General features: G+C 38.5%; 1 protein-coding gene across 5 annotated transcripts in view; it reads left to right on the forward strand.

Moving 5' to 3' along the window:
• Window positions 1-13,793, forward strand: part of CNTN4 (contactin 4) — an 824,548-nt gene that overhangs the window by 337,730 nt on the left and 473,025 nt on the right. For all 5 annotated transcript variants that reach the window (XM_037800525.1, XM_037800543.1, XM_037800528.1 and 2 more), the window contains one exon: window positions 3,770-3,911. In XM_037800525.1, coding sequence (XP_037656453.1) covers window positions 3,857-3,911 — 55 coding nt within the window. In that variant the 5' untranslated portion in view covers window positions 3,770-3,856. The remainder of the gene's footprint in view (window positions 1-3,769; window positions 3,912-13,793) is intronic.

Raw genomic sequence — 13,793 nt, forward strand, 5'->3', positions numbered from 1 at the left:
CCAAAGCCTAGATTAATGTATCTGCACAATGAAAGTAAAACTATGAATCTTACAGGGGGAACAACGAAAGTTGAATATAAAGTATTTTATTCATTGAAAAAATATTTATTGAGCACCTACTATGTGCTAGGTAGTGTTCTAAGTACTGAGATTACAATGATAAACGAGAGAGAAAAAGCTCAGATTGTATGGAGCTTATGTGCTCAGAGGGAGAGACATTGTAAACAATAATTAAGGGGAAAAACTGGTAGCTACAAAGTGCCACCATAGTGCCAGGATCTGGGCTCAGGGCCTCCCATACATTTGCACTAATCCTTATAATAACCCGGGAAAATAGAAATTATTGCCATTTTTTACAAAGGAGTCACACAGCTGGAGATTGGAAGGTCCAGGATTAGAACCCAGGTCTGATATGGCACCCTTTTATCCTTTCATTATCTTACATTACTGTAACTTGAACACTCTCTAAGTTCTCACAGCTTTGCGCCTGTGTGTTTTCCTTGTCACTGGATTTCAAATGCCCTTCCTCCTTCTTGTTTATCCTTTAAGATTTAGTTAACACCATTAGACCCTTTGGAGAGCTTTCTTGAAACCTCTCTGTTCCCCACCTGCAGGCTTAGTTAGATGATGTTCTTTTGCTTCCTTTGCACCTTGTACTTAATAGGCTTATTACACAAATAGCACTGAATTATAATTACTGGCTTATTTGTCTTTCTCACCAAGAAAACTATGAGCTCCTTGAGGACAAGATCTGAGCCTCCATCACCTCTGCACACTGAATATGTAACACTGTTCCTACAGCATAATGAGTACACTTTTTTGTTGAAATGAATGAGAACTATTTGGAAACAGCAGAAATGCCAAGTAGGTAGATAGCTCTGCAAGATGAAACCATAAATCTTTTCAATTCTGCTTTAATTCTAAAATAGCAAATATGTGATCAGTCCCTGCCTCTGCATTCTTCAAAACTAGAAATCTTAAGAGAAAACTGAATCATGCCTTTGTCTTAAGCACTTTATATTGAGGTTTTCACAATGACTTAGTATCAGAATTACTTGAAGGGTTGGTGGGAGATGTTTCCTATGGAGCATCTCTCAGAATATCCTATAGAATTCTCAGTTATAGAATTCTCAGTTATTCTTTTCCTTCTGGGTTATCCAAAGAAAGTAACAATTCCGGTTTCATTGTGTGGCCCCATCCTAGGATTTATGAGTCCAGTTCTTGGGCAAGGCCGCAGAGTTAGTGCTGAGTGTGGCCTTTGCTACAGCTACATTAGGAAAACCCAGAGAAAGCTCAAAACTCCAAAGAAGAGCTATTACCACCATAACTCTTGGCTTATCCAGCAGATTTCGTTCTGGTTCTGACAGAAAAAAACAAATAATGAAAGTTTGTGAAACATTGTGTGCTGCACCACAATCCCACAGGGATTCATCAGTTTTTAGCTCCCCTCAGAATACCTCGTGCTTTGGTGACTGCTGCCCACTAGACAAATTACTGTCAACTGCCACTATTTCTGATTAGGAAGGGCGAACTCTACCTACCTGAATGTAAATAAAAGCTGTTAGGGTTCTTGAATTTCTTCATCCTTAAAAATCCACAGCTTTTAACAAAACTTGCACTGTAAATAGCATCATATCGTGAATTAAATCTTTATTGTGTAATTGGATACATTTCCGATGCTACTTTTAATTGCTTCAAGAAACTGCTTAACGTTGTAGATCAATCCCAAGGCCCGTGATGACATTTCCCTCGCAAAATTAATTATTAATACCTTGATCATTTGCTTAAGACATTAATAGTTTTCATTGATCAGCACATCCTGTTTATCTAAAATGGCCTAATCACCATGCATGTCAGAAGAGTATCTGAACATATCTAATTAGGGATGCTAGCCACTTTCAGCCACATCAGCAGATCAGAAGTTAAGGGTCTCTTTTGTCTTTACAGCATATTAAGTCCAGCTTTATCAGAAACTGAACTGTTTAAGGCACAAAAGAAAGGCAATTTCTCTAATGATGGTTCTTCACTTTCTGTCAGCTTCCTGGTAAACTCAGTGACCGTGCATTATAAATTTTTGCTAAGAGCCCTTGCTTAACTAGCTTGTGTTGTTGCATGTTTTTATGTGAGCCTATATTTATTCATGGTGATTTTCATATCAATGAAAGTGAGATAAGACTCACCAGGTCATCATTGGCTTAAAAATACTGGGCTACAATAAAAATATCTGGTATTTGTCTGGTGGTTTGTAGTTTTCAAAGCAGTTATCGTTACTTAATCAGGAGGCTTTCCTTGGAACAACCTTGAGAGGGTGGCAGATTAGGGTGACATATCCAGGACCCCATGACTCATTACTGCCAGAACTGTTAGTAGAACGTGAGTCTCCATGTTTCCTTCCCTAGATTTTTCACTTATTTGGTGAACAGGTAAATAGGCAGCCTCCTGCTCATCTTTCATGTCCCAATAGGAGCTCATCTCCTTTATGAAGTTTCCCAGGCTAGAAAGTTTCTGCCTGCCTTAATAGTGGCATATTGCATGCATTTCAATAATAGGAAATTGTATAACTGCCCCCCACTGGAGTATGGGATCCTTGAGGGCAGAGATGTTATCTTGTTCATTTTGGTGGATCCAGGGCCTCACATAATGTCTGGCAAGCAGCAGGTGTTCCAAATATGCATAAATTCATGGCTGGTTGGCAGGAGAAGGGATGGATGGATGAGAGGAAGCACAGAGATAGCTGTGTTTTACTAAGGTCATGTTGCAAACCCTCAACAATTGAGGGCAATTTAGTTTTGTTTGGCTCACACACAGTGTTTCAAATTTTTTCAAATGATTTCTGACCTCTAAAACTTGGGAAATTTAAAAATGCAATAATATTGCAACTTCTTTTTAAAAAGTTATGGATACTTTTGCAACCCTGTGCCTTTGTCCTCATGTCAGGAATCAGCCTGAGCTGAGATGCAACCAGCCCTCTTCAGACAGGGCAGGCGTATGCTCTCCAGGGCACCCCATTGTCTGCTGCCTGCCTCATCTGGGTGGTTGCCTGCTTTCTAGCATCTGGTACACAGAACAGGCAACCTTCCTGTTTACTACAGAATATCCCTGTTTCAAGAGCTCTGGCTCATGGAAGAATTACTGTTCTTAATCATGCTCTACACATGTTAAAATGAAACTAGTAGACAGCTACTCATGATTGGTAGGATTTCTTTCAGTAGGCGCTGGGGCTGCACATTTCTACTGCATTTTAGAAATGAAACTTGGAGCATTGGGGGAAAAAGTGTTTGAATTGATGGAGGTACTTACGATCTCCCCACACATAACTCCGTTCTAAATAATTGGGAATTTTGGCTTAAGGTCCACCAATGGAAACACTACCTATCATGTTCAGTGGCAGTTCATCCATATTCACTTTTTTGCCTATATTATTAATTGGAAAATAAATAAGAACTGGGGTTGGAGACGAAGGACTGGGGGGGGGGGGTGCTGGGAAAGCATGGGCCATTCCCAGGCATTCATATCAGTTCATGCCTAATCAGTAGCTGTTCTTGTCCTCATTCAGGGACACCCAGCTCCATTCCCTACCCAAGTATTACTTGGAAGAAAAGAATAGGAGGATTATTTGCTTTATGGTCATAGTTCAACATGCTTCTCTCTTCTCCCTCAATAGTCCTTTCTCATGAGTGAAATTTATTTATATTGAAATAAAAATACATTTGCAGAGACCACAAGGAGTTTTCCCAAATCTCATTGTAATGTCTCTTCTTTCTCGCAGATTAAAGGTTGTACAAAACTTAAAAGAAACAGTGATCCTATTCACTTGTTATTGGACCTGAATCTCCTTTGACCTCGGAAACCGAAGATGAGGTTGCCATGGGAACTGCTGGTCCTGCAATCATTCATGTTGTGCCTTGCAGGTAGAGTGTCATTTTAAAACTTTTTGATTTAAAAATGCCACTGTATTTCACACTAATTCAAAAGTGGGCCTTCAGTTTAGATGGCAATGATAAGATCATAAGAGTGCATGCTACCATGACTAGCATTCGCTAGCACTGTTGAATATACCTTCCTGATGGTCTTTTAGTAGCTCTTTTCATCTTGTTGTATCCAGAGGTAGACACTGATGTTTCACCTGTCTGTCTGGTCCTTTTAGAGTTGTTTGAGCCATTATATTTTTTGAAAGTTGTTATTTTTGCTCATCCCGGTGCTCAATTGCACAGAGATATTGGGCAATAAAACCAGTATAGTCTGGAATATTGCCTTCTTTGATGTCAGTGGCTGGAAGTTTATCTGAGTAGCTCTTTCACTATCTCTGTTGATGTCTCTCCATCTTTCGATACTGATTCTTTTTCATTTCAATGCACCTGTAGTTTAGAAGGGGCCAGAAAGCAAAAAGACAGGAATTTTTCACTGTACTAGATCATGATCAGCTACTAGAAAAGGGCTTTTAAAGGTATAAGCATGCAGTCTGTTACTTTCTGAATTTTCTGGAAGATGTGAGCTTAGTAGTCGACCTCCATAATTCACATGTTAATTATGCAGCAATGGGAGTTGGTCCCCATGTTTGGATGGTGGGCATCTTGCCAGGTCTTTTGGAAGTAAATCAAGTTGACCTGCTTAGTTACTCAGAGTGTGAAATCCAAGAGGGACATGTGGAATATATTTGTATTTTTGCAACATGAAACAAAAATGACTTTTGGATCATTATTACTTTGATTCACACAATTATTCAAATAATATTATTGAATATCATGCAATGGGCCAGCCCTATGCTGGGATCTGGTTACATAATTCTGAGCAAGACAGACACATTTATAACTCTCTTAGACTCCTGTTAGGTGAGATAACTGACAGTTTGTTATGGCTGATTATTAGCAATTGTGATAAAATTAAAGGTAATAATTGTAGTACTAACATATATGGATCTCTTAATCCATGCCAGCATTTGATGTACCTTATCTCATTTCATTCTCCCACAACCCCCAGAAAGTAGATATTTATTATTTATTTTACTCTTATTACTATTTATTACTGTTATTAACACATGCATCATTAAGAAACCTACCCAAGGTAACCAAGCCAGTAAGTGTATAGCTAAAATTCAAATTCAAGTAGACTATCTCCAGAGCCCAAAGTTTTGGCCAACATGCAATACAGTCTTTTAGTTGTCCTGTTGATTTGGCCAGTTCATGGCTATAAATTTATTCTTGAAATCTTGGTTTTCATTTCTCCCTCAGTCACTTGTAAGTCTTATAATACTTTTCCTTTGAATTCTGAACTTCTTGCCATAGTTGAGTTCCCAATGTCTGCACCATATTCCTGATCATGGATATTTTGTCATCTAGCCATCTGTTTCAGAGATACTGCTCTTCCTTATCTGATCAGAACTGAAAACTTATCCCCAGAGATATGCCCCAAGCTCGAATGCCTTGGTTGCTTTCTTCTGGCCTTTTCGTGCATCTTATCCCTCCTGAAGGGACTCTCTGAGACTCTCTGGCTCTGATTTCTCGTAACAACTCTGGGATAAACAATGTCCTTAAACTGTAACGCAGTAAATCAATTTCTCAGTGTTTGATTATGGCCATGTGTTTATTTACTCCCAGTGTGCTGAGTAGATATCAAGAAAACTGAAGGGTTGAAACTCAAGGAAACCATTAATCTCCAATTATGTTTTGAGGTATATCTGTATCATTTTATCCACTTAGCTTTTGGTAAGGACTCTGTAAATGATTGTTCTGGTGAGCCTTTTTTTATAAACTGTTTTACATGGCATTAATATTCCCTTACCATATGCCTCCTTCAGTGTAGGTGAAGTCAAGCTTTAATTAATGTTTTTGTTTTCTTGCCATTTGTCTTGATTTCATTAATTTACACAGCACTCGTCACTGAATTTTGAACAGATTTCTTTAATGGCTTTAACTGTTCATCCTTTTCCTTTTGTGTATCCCCTCCATAACTTTTATATACTTCACTGGTCTTAGTCTTGGATTTCTTGGGGAATTTTAGCAAGGAAAATATATGTGTCTATTAGGTTTACTATAATTAATGAGTCTCAAATGTGCCTTTTTTTTATTTTTTCCCCAAATAAGATAGAGGATATAAATGTTTAAGCAGGCCCATCAAGGAAGGATGCACCTTGTAAGGTCAGCTGATTCTTTAAAGTTGTTGAGTAGTAATTATGGTACAATGGAAATGTTCTTCTATTTTGTCAAATGCTAGATTCAGCCTCAGGCAAAAAAATATTAAAAAAAAAAAAAAAAAAAAAAAGGCTACTGATGCCAGTAGTCTGAAACTTCAATCTGTACAAATAGGCAATTTATTATTCTCCCTCTTAACCAATTTAAACCACAAGTCACTGAACCCTATTACTAAATGAACAGGGATGCTAACAAATGAATAAAGCATTCCTTAAAAAGTAAAAATGACCCCTATAATATAACAGGGAATGTTGGTGACTGTGGGAAATTGGAGAAAAATATGCCCGCTAAGACATCACTCAGTGCCTAGCTCTAGTGCAGTTGCCAGATCTCTCACTTTTGTGAGATTTTTGTGCAGAAATCTGCTAATTCTTTAAAATTGAGCAGATAGTCTGAAAGTCCATCTCAACTCTAAAAATGTGCAGTTCTATCTGTATACATTGTTTGAGAGGCAGATAGATATGCTAATAGGGTTAGAGCTAAGGCTGAGATTTTATTCAACTAATATGAGATTCCAGGTAGGTCATATGCTTCACCATGTGTTACTATTTCTGTCCAGATTGGCAGAATGTTCATATGTTGTAAGAGACATGAGGACATTTAAAAACCCTCTGTGAATGAGAGCAAAAATGTGCCTTTGATGTATCCTCAGTTGATCTTGGTCTCAGAGTGGCTAAATTTACTCCTTTCTCTGTGGTGCATTTTACCAAATTCAGCAATTATCTCTTCTTTGAGAAATGCATCCTTTCCAAACGCAAGCATTTTGTTGATTTGTTCAGAAAATCTGTGCTGTTGTTACAGCTACATCTGGGGCAGGAAGTGGAGAAAAAGTCCTGTATAGTTTAAGGGAGACAGTGGGATTTGTGAGTGCTTGAAAAATCTGGAGCAACGAGGAGCCCTGGGTTGAGTAGCTGATAACCACTGTGATGAAGCTTGCATCTATGAACCTAAAAATTGAAAATCAAAGGCCAATGCCTGCAATCAAAGCACTGGAGATTCTGCTCAGTGACTTCCCAGGGCGTCCCAGGATCCGAAAGTCTATTATCACTAAGACTCTGAAGTAGGTTGTCTATTGTTTTGGCTTAACTAGGGCCCTGAGACCACAAACACACAATAGGAGTTGCCACGTATTTGTTTGTGTTGATATAGAACTCAATGAGCACGGTCTTTCCACTTAATCACTTAACCAAATACTCCAACAAAGCTCAGAATCAGCACTAATGCATCCTCCCTTCCTGTAATACCCATGTATCAGGATGGAGAGCACACAGAATTTAGTTACAAAGCTTGGCCTCATAGTGCAGCTAAGTACGATATTTCATTTCCCAAGACTCTCATATTTTTTGCCCCAGAATAAACAGAAACACAGGTGATGTTGAAATAATTCACAGTTCTGGGCAGATTTTAAAACTAGTACTGTATCTGTTCTTGAAAAAGTTGTAAGTATTCAATTAAGATCAAAGAGAGTAGAGTAAATGTCAGTTTTCATATGGTCACTGCAAAGCATAGTCCTGTGGTGACCTCTTATTTTATTGTTTCCTTTCTAAGAAAATGCCTTGCCAACACATTTACAAGCATGCTGACGGAAGCCAAAGAATGGATTTTCTATTTCCTATATTCTCTCTTCTATAACCATGGCCATGAAATGAAGCCAAAAGTGGTGGAAAGATTTAGCAAGAAGAGCACTAATAACTAAATTAAAAAGCAGTGATTCCAGTGATGAAAACTTTGGAAAAGAATGGAGGAAGTGTGCTCAAATAATAGTAAACTGCAAATAGAAAACTCCTTTTCAATACCAGTTTAAGTATTTAAATACATTTCATGATGGGTAAATGTTAAGTAACAATGAAGATGCTGAATTAAATAGAGAAACTAGGTGTAATTTTGTATTCCCATAGGTATGAACATATAGTAGCAGACATAGAAGCTGAAAGGTATTACAGACATTCAATTTAGGACCTCCCTAAAGCAAAATCATAAATGTCTTCATTAGATATGCTCAGCCAAGATGATGTGTTAACGATAAATCTCCCTCACCTATGGAGTCTAGGACATAGTATATAAATAATTGAACTCTGTTGAGTGAAACAACTTGGGAAGAGGGGTGAACGGATAGACAAGTAAAAATTCAGACTAGTACACAAACATTATATGCGTTTACCATCACCTTGTGTGAATTCTCTGTTGAAATATGGATTCAGTGATGCTGCCTCGAAACTTGAGGGTAGTGGGTGCAGGAACAGCCCATGTCAAAAATGTTACCTGGAAGCACAGTAAAGCTGGTGGTCAATACTATGGGCTTCAAATTGGGTAGATCGGTCTCTATTTCTTAGCTGTGTGATCAAGCTTGTTATTCTCCCTAAGGCTTCTGTTTGTTTCTCTGGTTTTACCATCTGTGAAATGGGCAAAATAAGTATATTTACTTCATCTGGTTGTCTTTGAGGCTAGAGATCACTTGTATGTTCCTTGCATTCGGCATATTGCCTGGTATTTAGTAAGCACTGGTAAGTGTTACCTGTCATTCATTGAGCCATATAACACACATTTGAAGACCTTCTAATGCCAGGCTTAAAATGAATTTTAGTTTTAAGCGAAACATAGTTCCTCTCTCATGATGATGATGATGATGATGATGATGACAACGACGACGACGATGCCACCACCGCAGCTGCTGGTGTCAGCTTCTTGGAACACTAGCTTTTGGCCCTTCTTCATTGGTTGCAGGTTCTATAGAAGAGTTTACAGCAGGCATGCTCCCTTTTTCCCCACCTTTTTTTCTGTGAAACCTCATCTATAAAATGAGAGTATAATAATAAAATAAACCAAAATTTATTAAGCTTGTTAATATGTGTAGAGCACTTGGGAAGGTCTCTGGCTTAATGTTTTGGTTTGCTAGAGCTGCCAGAATGCAATATACCAGAAATGGGTTGGCTTTTATAATGGGAATTTGTTAGTTTACAAATTCACAGTTCTAAGGCCATGAAAATGTCCAAATTAAGGCATCAAGAGGAAGATACCTTCTCTGAGGAAGGGCAGCTGGCATTTGGGTCCCTCTGTCACATGGGAAGGCACATGGCAATGTCTGCTGATCTGGTTTGAAACCAGCTTCTGGTTTCAAAATGGCTCTCTCAGCTCCTGTGGGTCCTCCTTGCTTCTCCCAGGGACAAACTCTGGATTATATATCTTAGGTTCTCTGAGCTCTCCCTAAAAGTCTCTGCCTTTTCTCCTCTCATAGAGGATTCCAGCAAGTGGATTAAGACCCACCTTGAATGGGTGGGGTCACATCTCCATGGAAACAATCTAATCAAAAGGTCCCCCCCACAGTAGGTTTGCCCCCACAAAATTGGATTAAAAGAACATGGGCTTTTCTGGGGTACATAATACATTCACGCCAGCACACTTAGTAACATATAATAAGTGTTAGTGGCTGTTAATATCATCATCACCGGCAGCAGCAGCAGCAAACCAGTCAGCATCCATTTTCATGTAAGTGACACCGGAACATTTAGTAGCATCTGTCTCCTGGGAGCAGGGCACCTAGGGCAGGTATACCATCTTTCTGGGCCTGGCACTAGGAAAGACCTGGGGAAATTTCTATAATGAGACTTCTAGAAATTCATGAAGTTGCAAGTAGATATAGATACTAAAAAGAGAAAAGATCTGGTGGTTCAAAATGATGAAACCCCCTAATATCACTGTGGTAAGGTGTGCAGGAGCAGCACTGACTCTCTTTTGTGCCATATCCTTCCCTTCTTCTCCACTTACATGCTTCCCTTGGTGATTTTAATCAGGTACTTGACCTGTATGAAGAGCAGTATTAGATGAGGATTTGATATCATTCTACCCTAATAATACCCTTTTACTTGGTAGTCTATAAAATGTTTGCTGAACAGTTTGCTTCATGAGCTGTTAGTGGGCTAAAGAGAACTCTAAGAATAATATTATGTGTGTGTGTGTGTGTGTGTGTGTATAGTGAGCATTTATTTGCCAGATACACTGTCAAACTCTTGAGTACACTTCCCTTTTAAATCCCACAACAACCTTCTGAGAGGGATTATTCCCATTTTGTACATGAGGGGTTACGTGACCAGACTAAAGAAACAGAGCTTGTACATGTCCAAGGCTGCCTTTGAACTGAGCTTTGTCTGGCTTCAAAGACTGAGCTTTTAACTGTTACGCCATGAGGTCTATCAGCGTATAGTGCCTGTTCTCATGGGGCTTACCATCTTGCAAAATATTATGAACCAAAAAAAAAAAAAAAAAAAAAAAATTATGAACCAGTGATTCTCAAAATGGATCCATGGATCAGCAGTATCAGTATCACCTGGTAACTTATAAGAAATTCAGATTCCTGGGCCCCATCCCTGATCTAATAAGTCAGAATCTCTGGAGGTGTGATCCAGCAGCCTGTGTTTTAACAAGCTTTCCAGGAGATTCTGCTGCTCTCAAAAGCTTGAGAACCACACTGAATGTGCTTGAGAGGTGAGTAAGGCAGAAATTGTGATATCCCAGTTTTACATTTGAGAATCTGAGGTGTGAGTGACTTGCTCAAGTTTCTTTTGCTGGCATCAGTGGCAAAGCTGAAATCTAGGTATTCTGATTCATAATCCAGTGGTTTAGTTTTTCCCCTTGGTATATATGCTGCCTTTGTACAAAAGTCATTCTGGATTTCAGATCGAATACCTGATGATATAAAGAAAAGGTTTTTATGTTGAAGAGGTGTCCTGAGTGTTGAAATAATTTGATATTTCTGAGAAACTTTGTTTCACTGCCTGAGAACCACAAGCAGGTGGAATGTTGGCCTGTACCCTGTATCTGTTTTATGATACAATGAAAGCAGAAAAGATGTTATTCCTTTAAAAGAAAAAAAAAAAAAAAAAAAAGAAAAGAAATAGAACTATGTGGCAGAATCTCTGGTGAGTAGAAAAGAAAAGCACCCCCTGAGCCTACAAGGAAAGTACAATTATTCACCATTTTGGTAAACAATAATATGCATGTTATTAAGTATGAGTCTATGCTTAGAGAGGTTTCTTTGTAAGTTTTCATATTTTCAAAAACCCTAATGGATTGCCAATTGCTATGTGTCATCTCGGAGTAATCAAGAATACTTTCCCTTAAGGAAAATTACAGATTATTTTGTTGTAGAAAGAATTGATTCCAGGGGAGAGCAGTCATCCCTTCAGATGTGAATTAACTTATTTCTAAGGTTATCATTTCTAAAATAAGGTTTGAAGCTGATGCAACAAGGGCCCCTCTAAAGGCTTTAAAATTGTGCTAAAATGAGCCACATCTAGCTACTGAGCACCTGAAATGTGGTCAGTTCAAACTGAGGTGCCAAAATCTATATTAGTTTCCCAATATAACAAATCACCACAAATTTGGTGGCTTACGACAACTTAGAGTTTATCTCTCAGAGTTCTGGAGGCTGTCCAAAATCAAGGTTTCAGGAGGGCCATGCCCCCTCTGAAGGCTCCAGGGGAGAATTTTTCCTTTCTACCTCCAGCATCTTGTGGCTGCCAGCAGTCCTTGGTGTTCCTTGGCTTGAAAATAAACCACTCCAACTCTGTGTCCCTTTTCCCACGGCCTTCTTCTCTGTGTCTGTGGCTCTGCCCTCAGATGTTAAGGATTTAGTACAAAAAAAAGGAATGTAAACTATCTCATTAATAATTTTTATGTTGAGTACATTTTGAAATGATAGTACTTTGGATTTACTGGGTTAAATAAAACATTGTCAATTCATGTTACCTCTTTCGTTTTTACTTTCCTTTAATGTGGGTACCAGCACATTTAAAATTACATGTATACTTTGCATTATATTTCTATTAGAAAGTGCTGCCTTAGAAGATAAAGGAGCTGACCCCATGACCCTTAATTAAGAAACAGTTCCCTCCTTTGCTTGTCTTCGTACAAGTAGAAATCCAGGCTAGTAATACTGAGCTTCATTGGGAAGTTGATTAGGGGACAGACATAGAGGGGAGAGGAACATATATGTAAATGTGCTAAGATGTTGACTGGAAGAAGGTAAATATTTTATCACATCCTCTCTAAGATGCCTTCATTGAGGAAAGAATGTAAAAATCTTGAATCCAGCAAAACAACCACCTAAATTCTAAAAGTTTTTCCAGATAATCTATAAATTGCATTAACCAAAGCCAAAGTAATTTTTATACAAACATTCATAGCAGCATTAATCAAATAGTCAAAAAGTGAAACAACCCAAATGTCTATCAGTTGATAAATGAATAAAGAATATGTAGTATATCCATACAATGCAATATTATTCTACCATAAAAAGGAAAGAAGAATAAGATACATGCTACAACATGGATGAATCTTGAAAGCATTATGGTAAGTAAAATAAGCCAGTCACAAAGGATCACACATTGTATGATTCCATTTACATGGAATTTCTAGAATATTCAAATCCACAGAAGTGGTCATAGATTAAGGGTTACCTGGTGGACTGAATGTGATGGGGAGTGACTGCTAATGGGAATGGGGTTTCTTTTTACGGAGATGAGAATGTTCTTGAATAAGGTAGCAGTGATAGTTGCACAACCTTATGAATATCCTAAAAATCCCTGAATTGTACATTTTAATAGGATGAATTGTATGGTATGTAAATTATATCTCAATTAAAAAATAAATCTTTTGGGAAACACACACAAACCATAAGTGTTACTCTCTCCTTAGAGAGCCTACCATCCTGTCAGGAATTCAGAGTTACTCAGGGCCAACTTCACTCATGGATGATAGACAACATTACAGAATTATAGACCTATCCCAGCCCCCCTTATTTTAACAGAGAAATCGAATGGTTTGTCCAAGGTCACACAGATAATTATTAGCATAACCAGAATCCAAGCCTCACGTACCCTGTTCCCAATCTCTCCCCCACTACTCTAGTATGGAGCCTCTTTACTGTGTTTTCTGGGCATCCGGGGTTTTCAGATGCTTCTGCCACACACCTAAAGTGCAGCTTTTGTAATAAAAGAAATGGAATAAAGGACAAGCTGCCTTTGTGAGTAACCTCTCTGACTTTAATTCACGTGAGGTGTGATATTAGATTCCTCCCTGAGAAAAACTTGGTGGAGACTTACGGAGCAGGGAGGAGAGCAATATGTGGTGAGTGCACTCTTGAGGAGGTGGAATGGGACGGGCACTGACTTCACCTGCTTCTAATTTTGTCCCAGACTGGCATCTGTAAGGAGCAGAGCATCTCTTCATTTCCTGCCTGCCTGTAACAAAACCTCTGGTGGCCAAAATTAAAAATCCGTATTGAATCTGTGATTAAACATTTCCCTACCTTAGGGTTGTGTCCCAGGTCTAGGCTTTAAAAATAGTGCTGATACAAAAAGAGAAGGCGGTTTCATGGAGAAAGATTATCTGCAGAAAACATGAAGTCAAATAGATTTAAAAGGTATGAATGCGTCAAGGCATATGTCGTTTTCACTGCTTCATGAAAAAGAAAAAAAAAAGTGTAAACTCCCTGGTTTCAATTATATTGCTTCCGCATATGTGACATCTATCCCAGAAAGGAATTAGCACAAGTAGAAGTGCATTCCTTTTGTTGGAGTGAAATCAAATGTCAAAATAATTACT

The sequence above is a fragment of the Choloepus didactylus genome, chromosome 1 (genome assembly GCF_015220235.1).
Source record: "Choloepus didactylus isolate mChoDid1 chromosome 1, mChoDid1.pri, whole genome shotgun sequence".
NCBI classification, from domain to species: domain Eukaryota; kingdom Metazoa; phylum Chordata; class Mammalia; order Pilosa; family Megalonychidae; genus Choloepus; species Choloepus didactylus.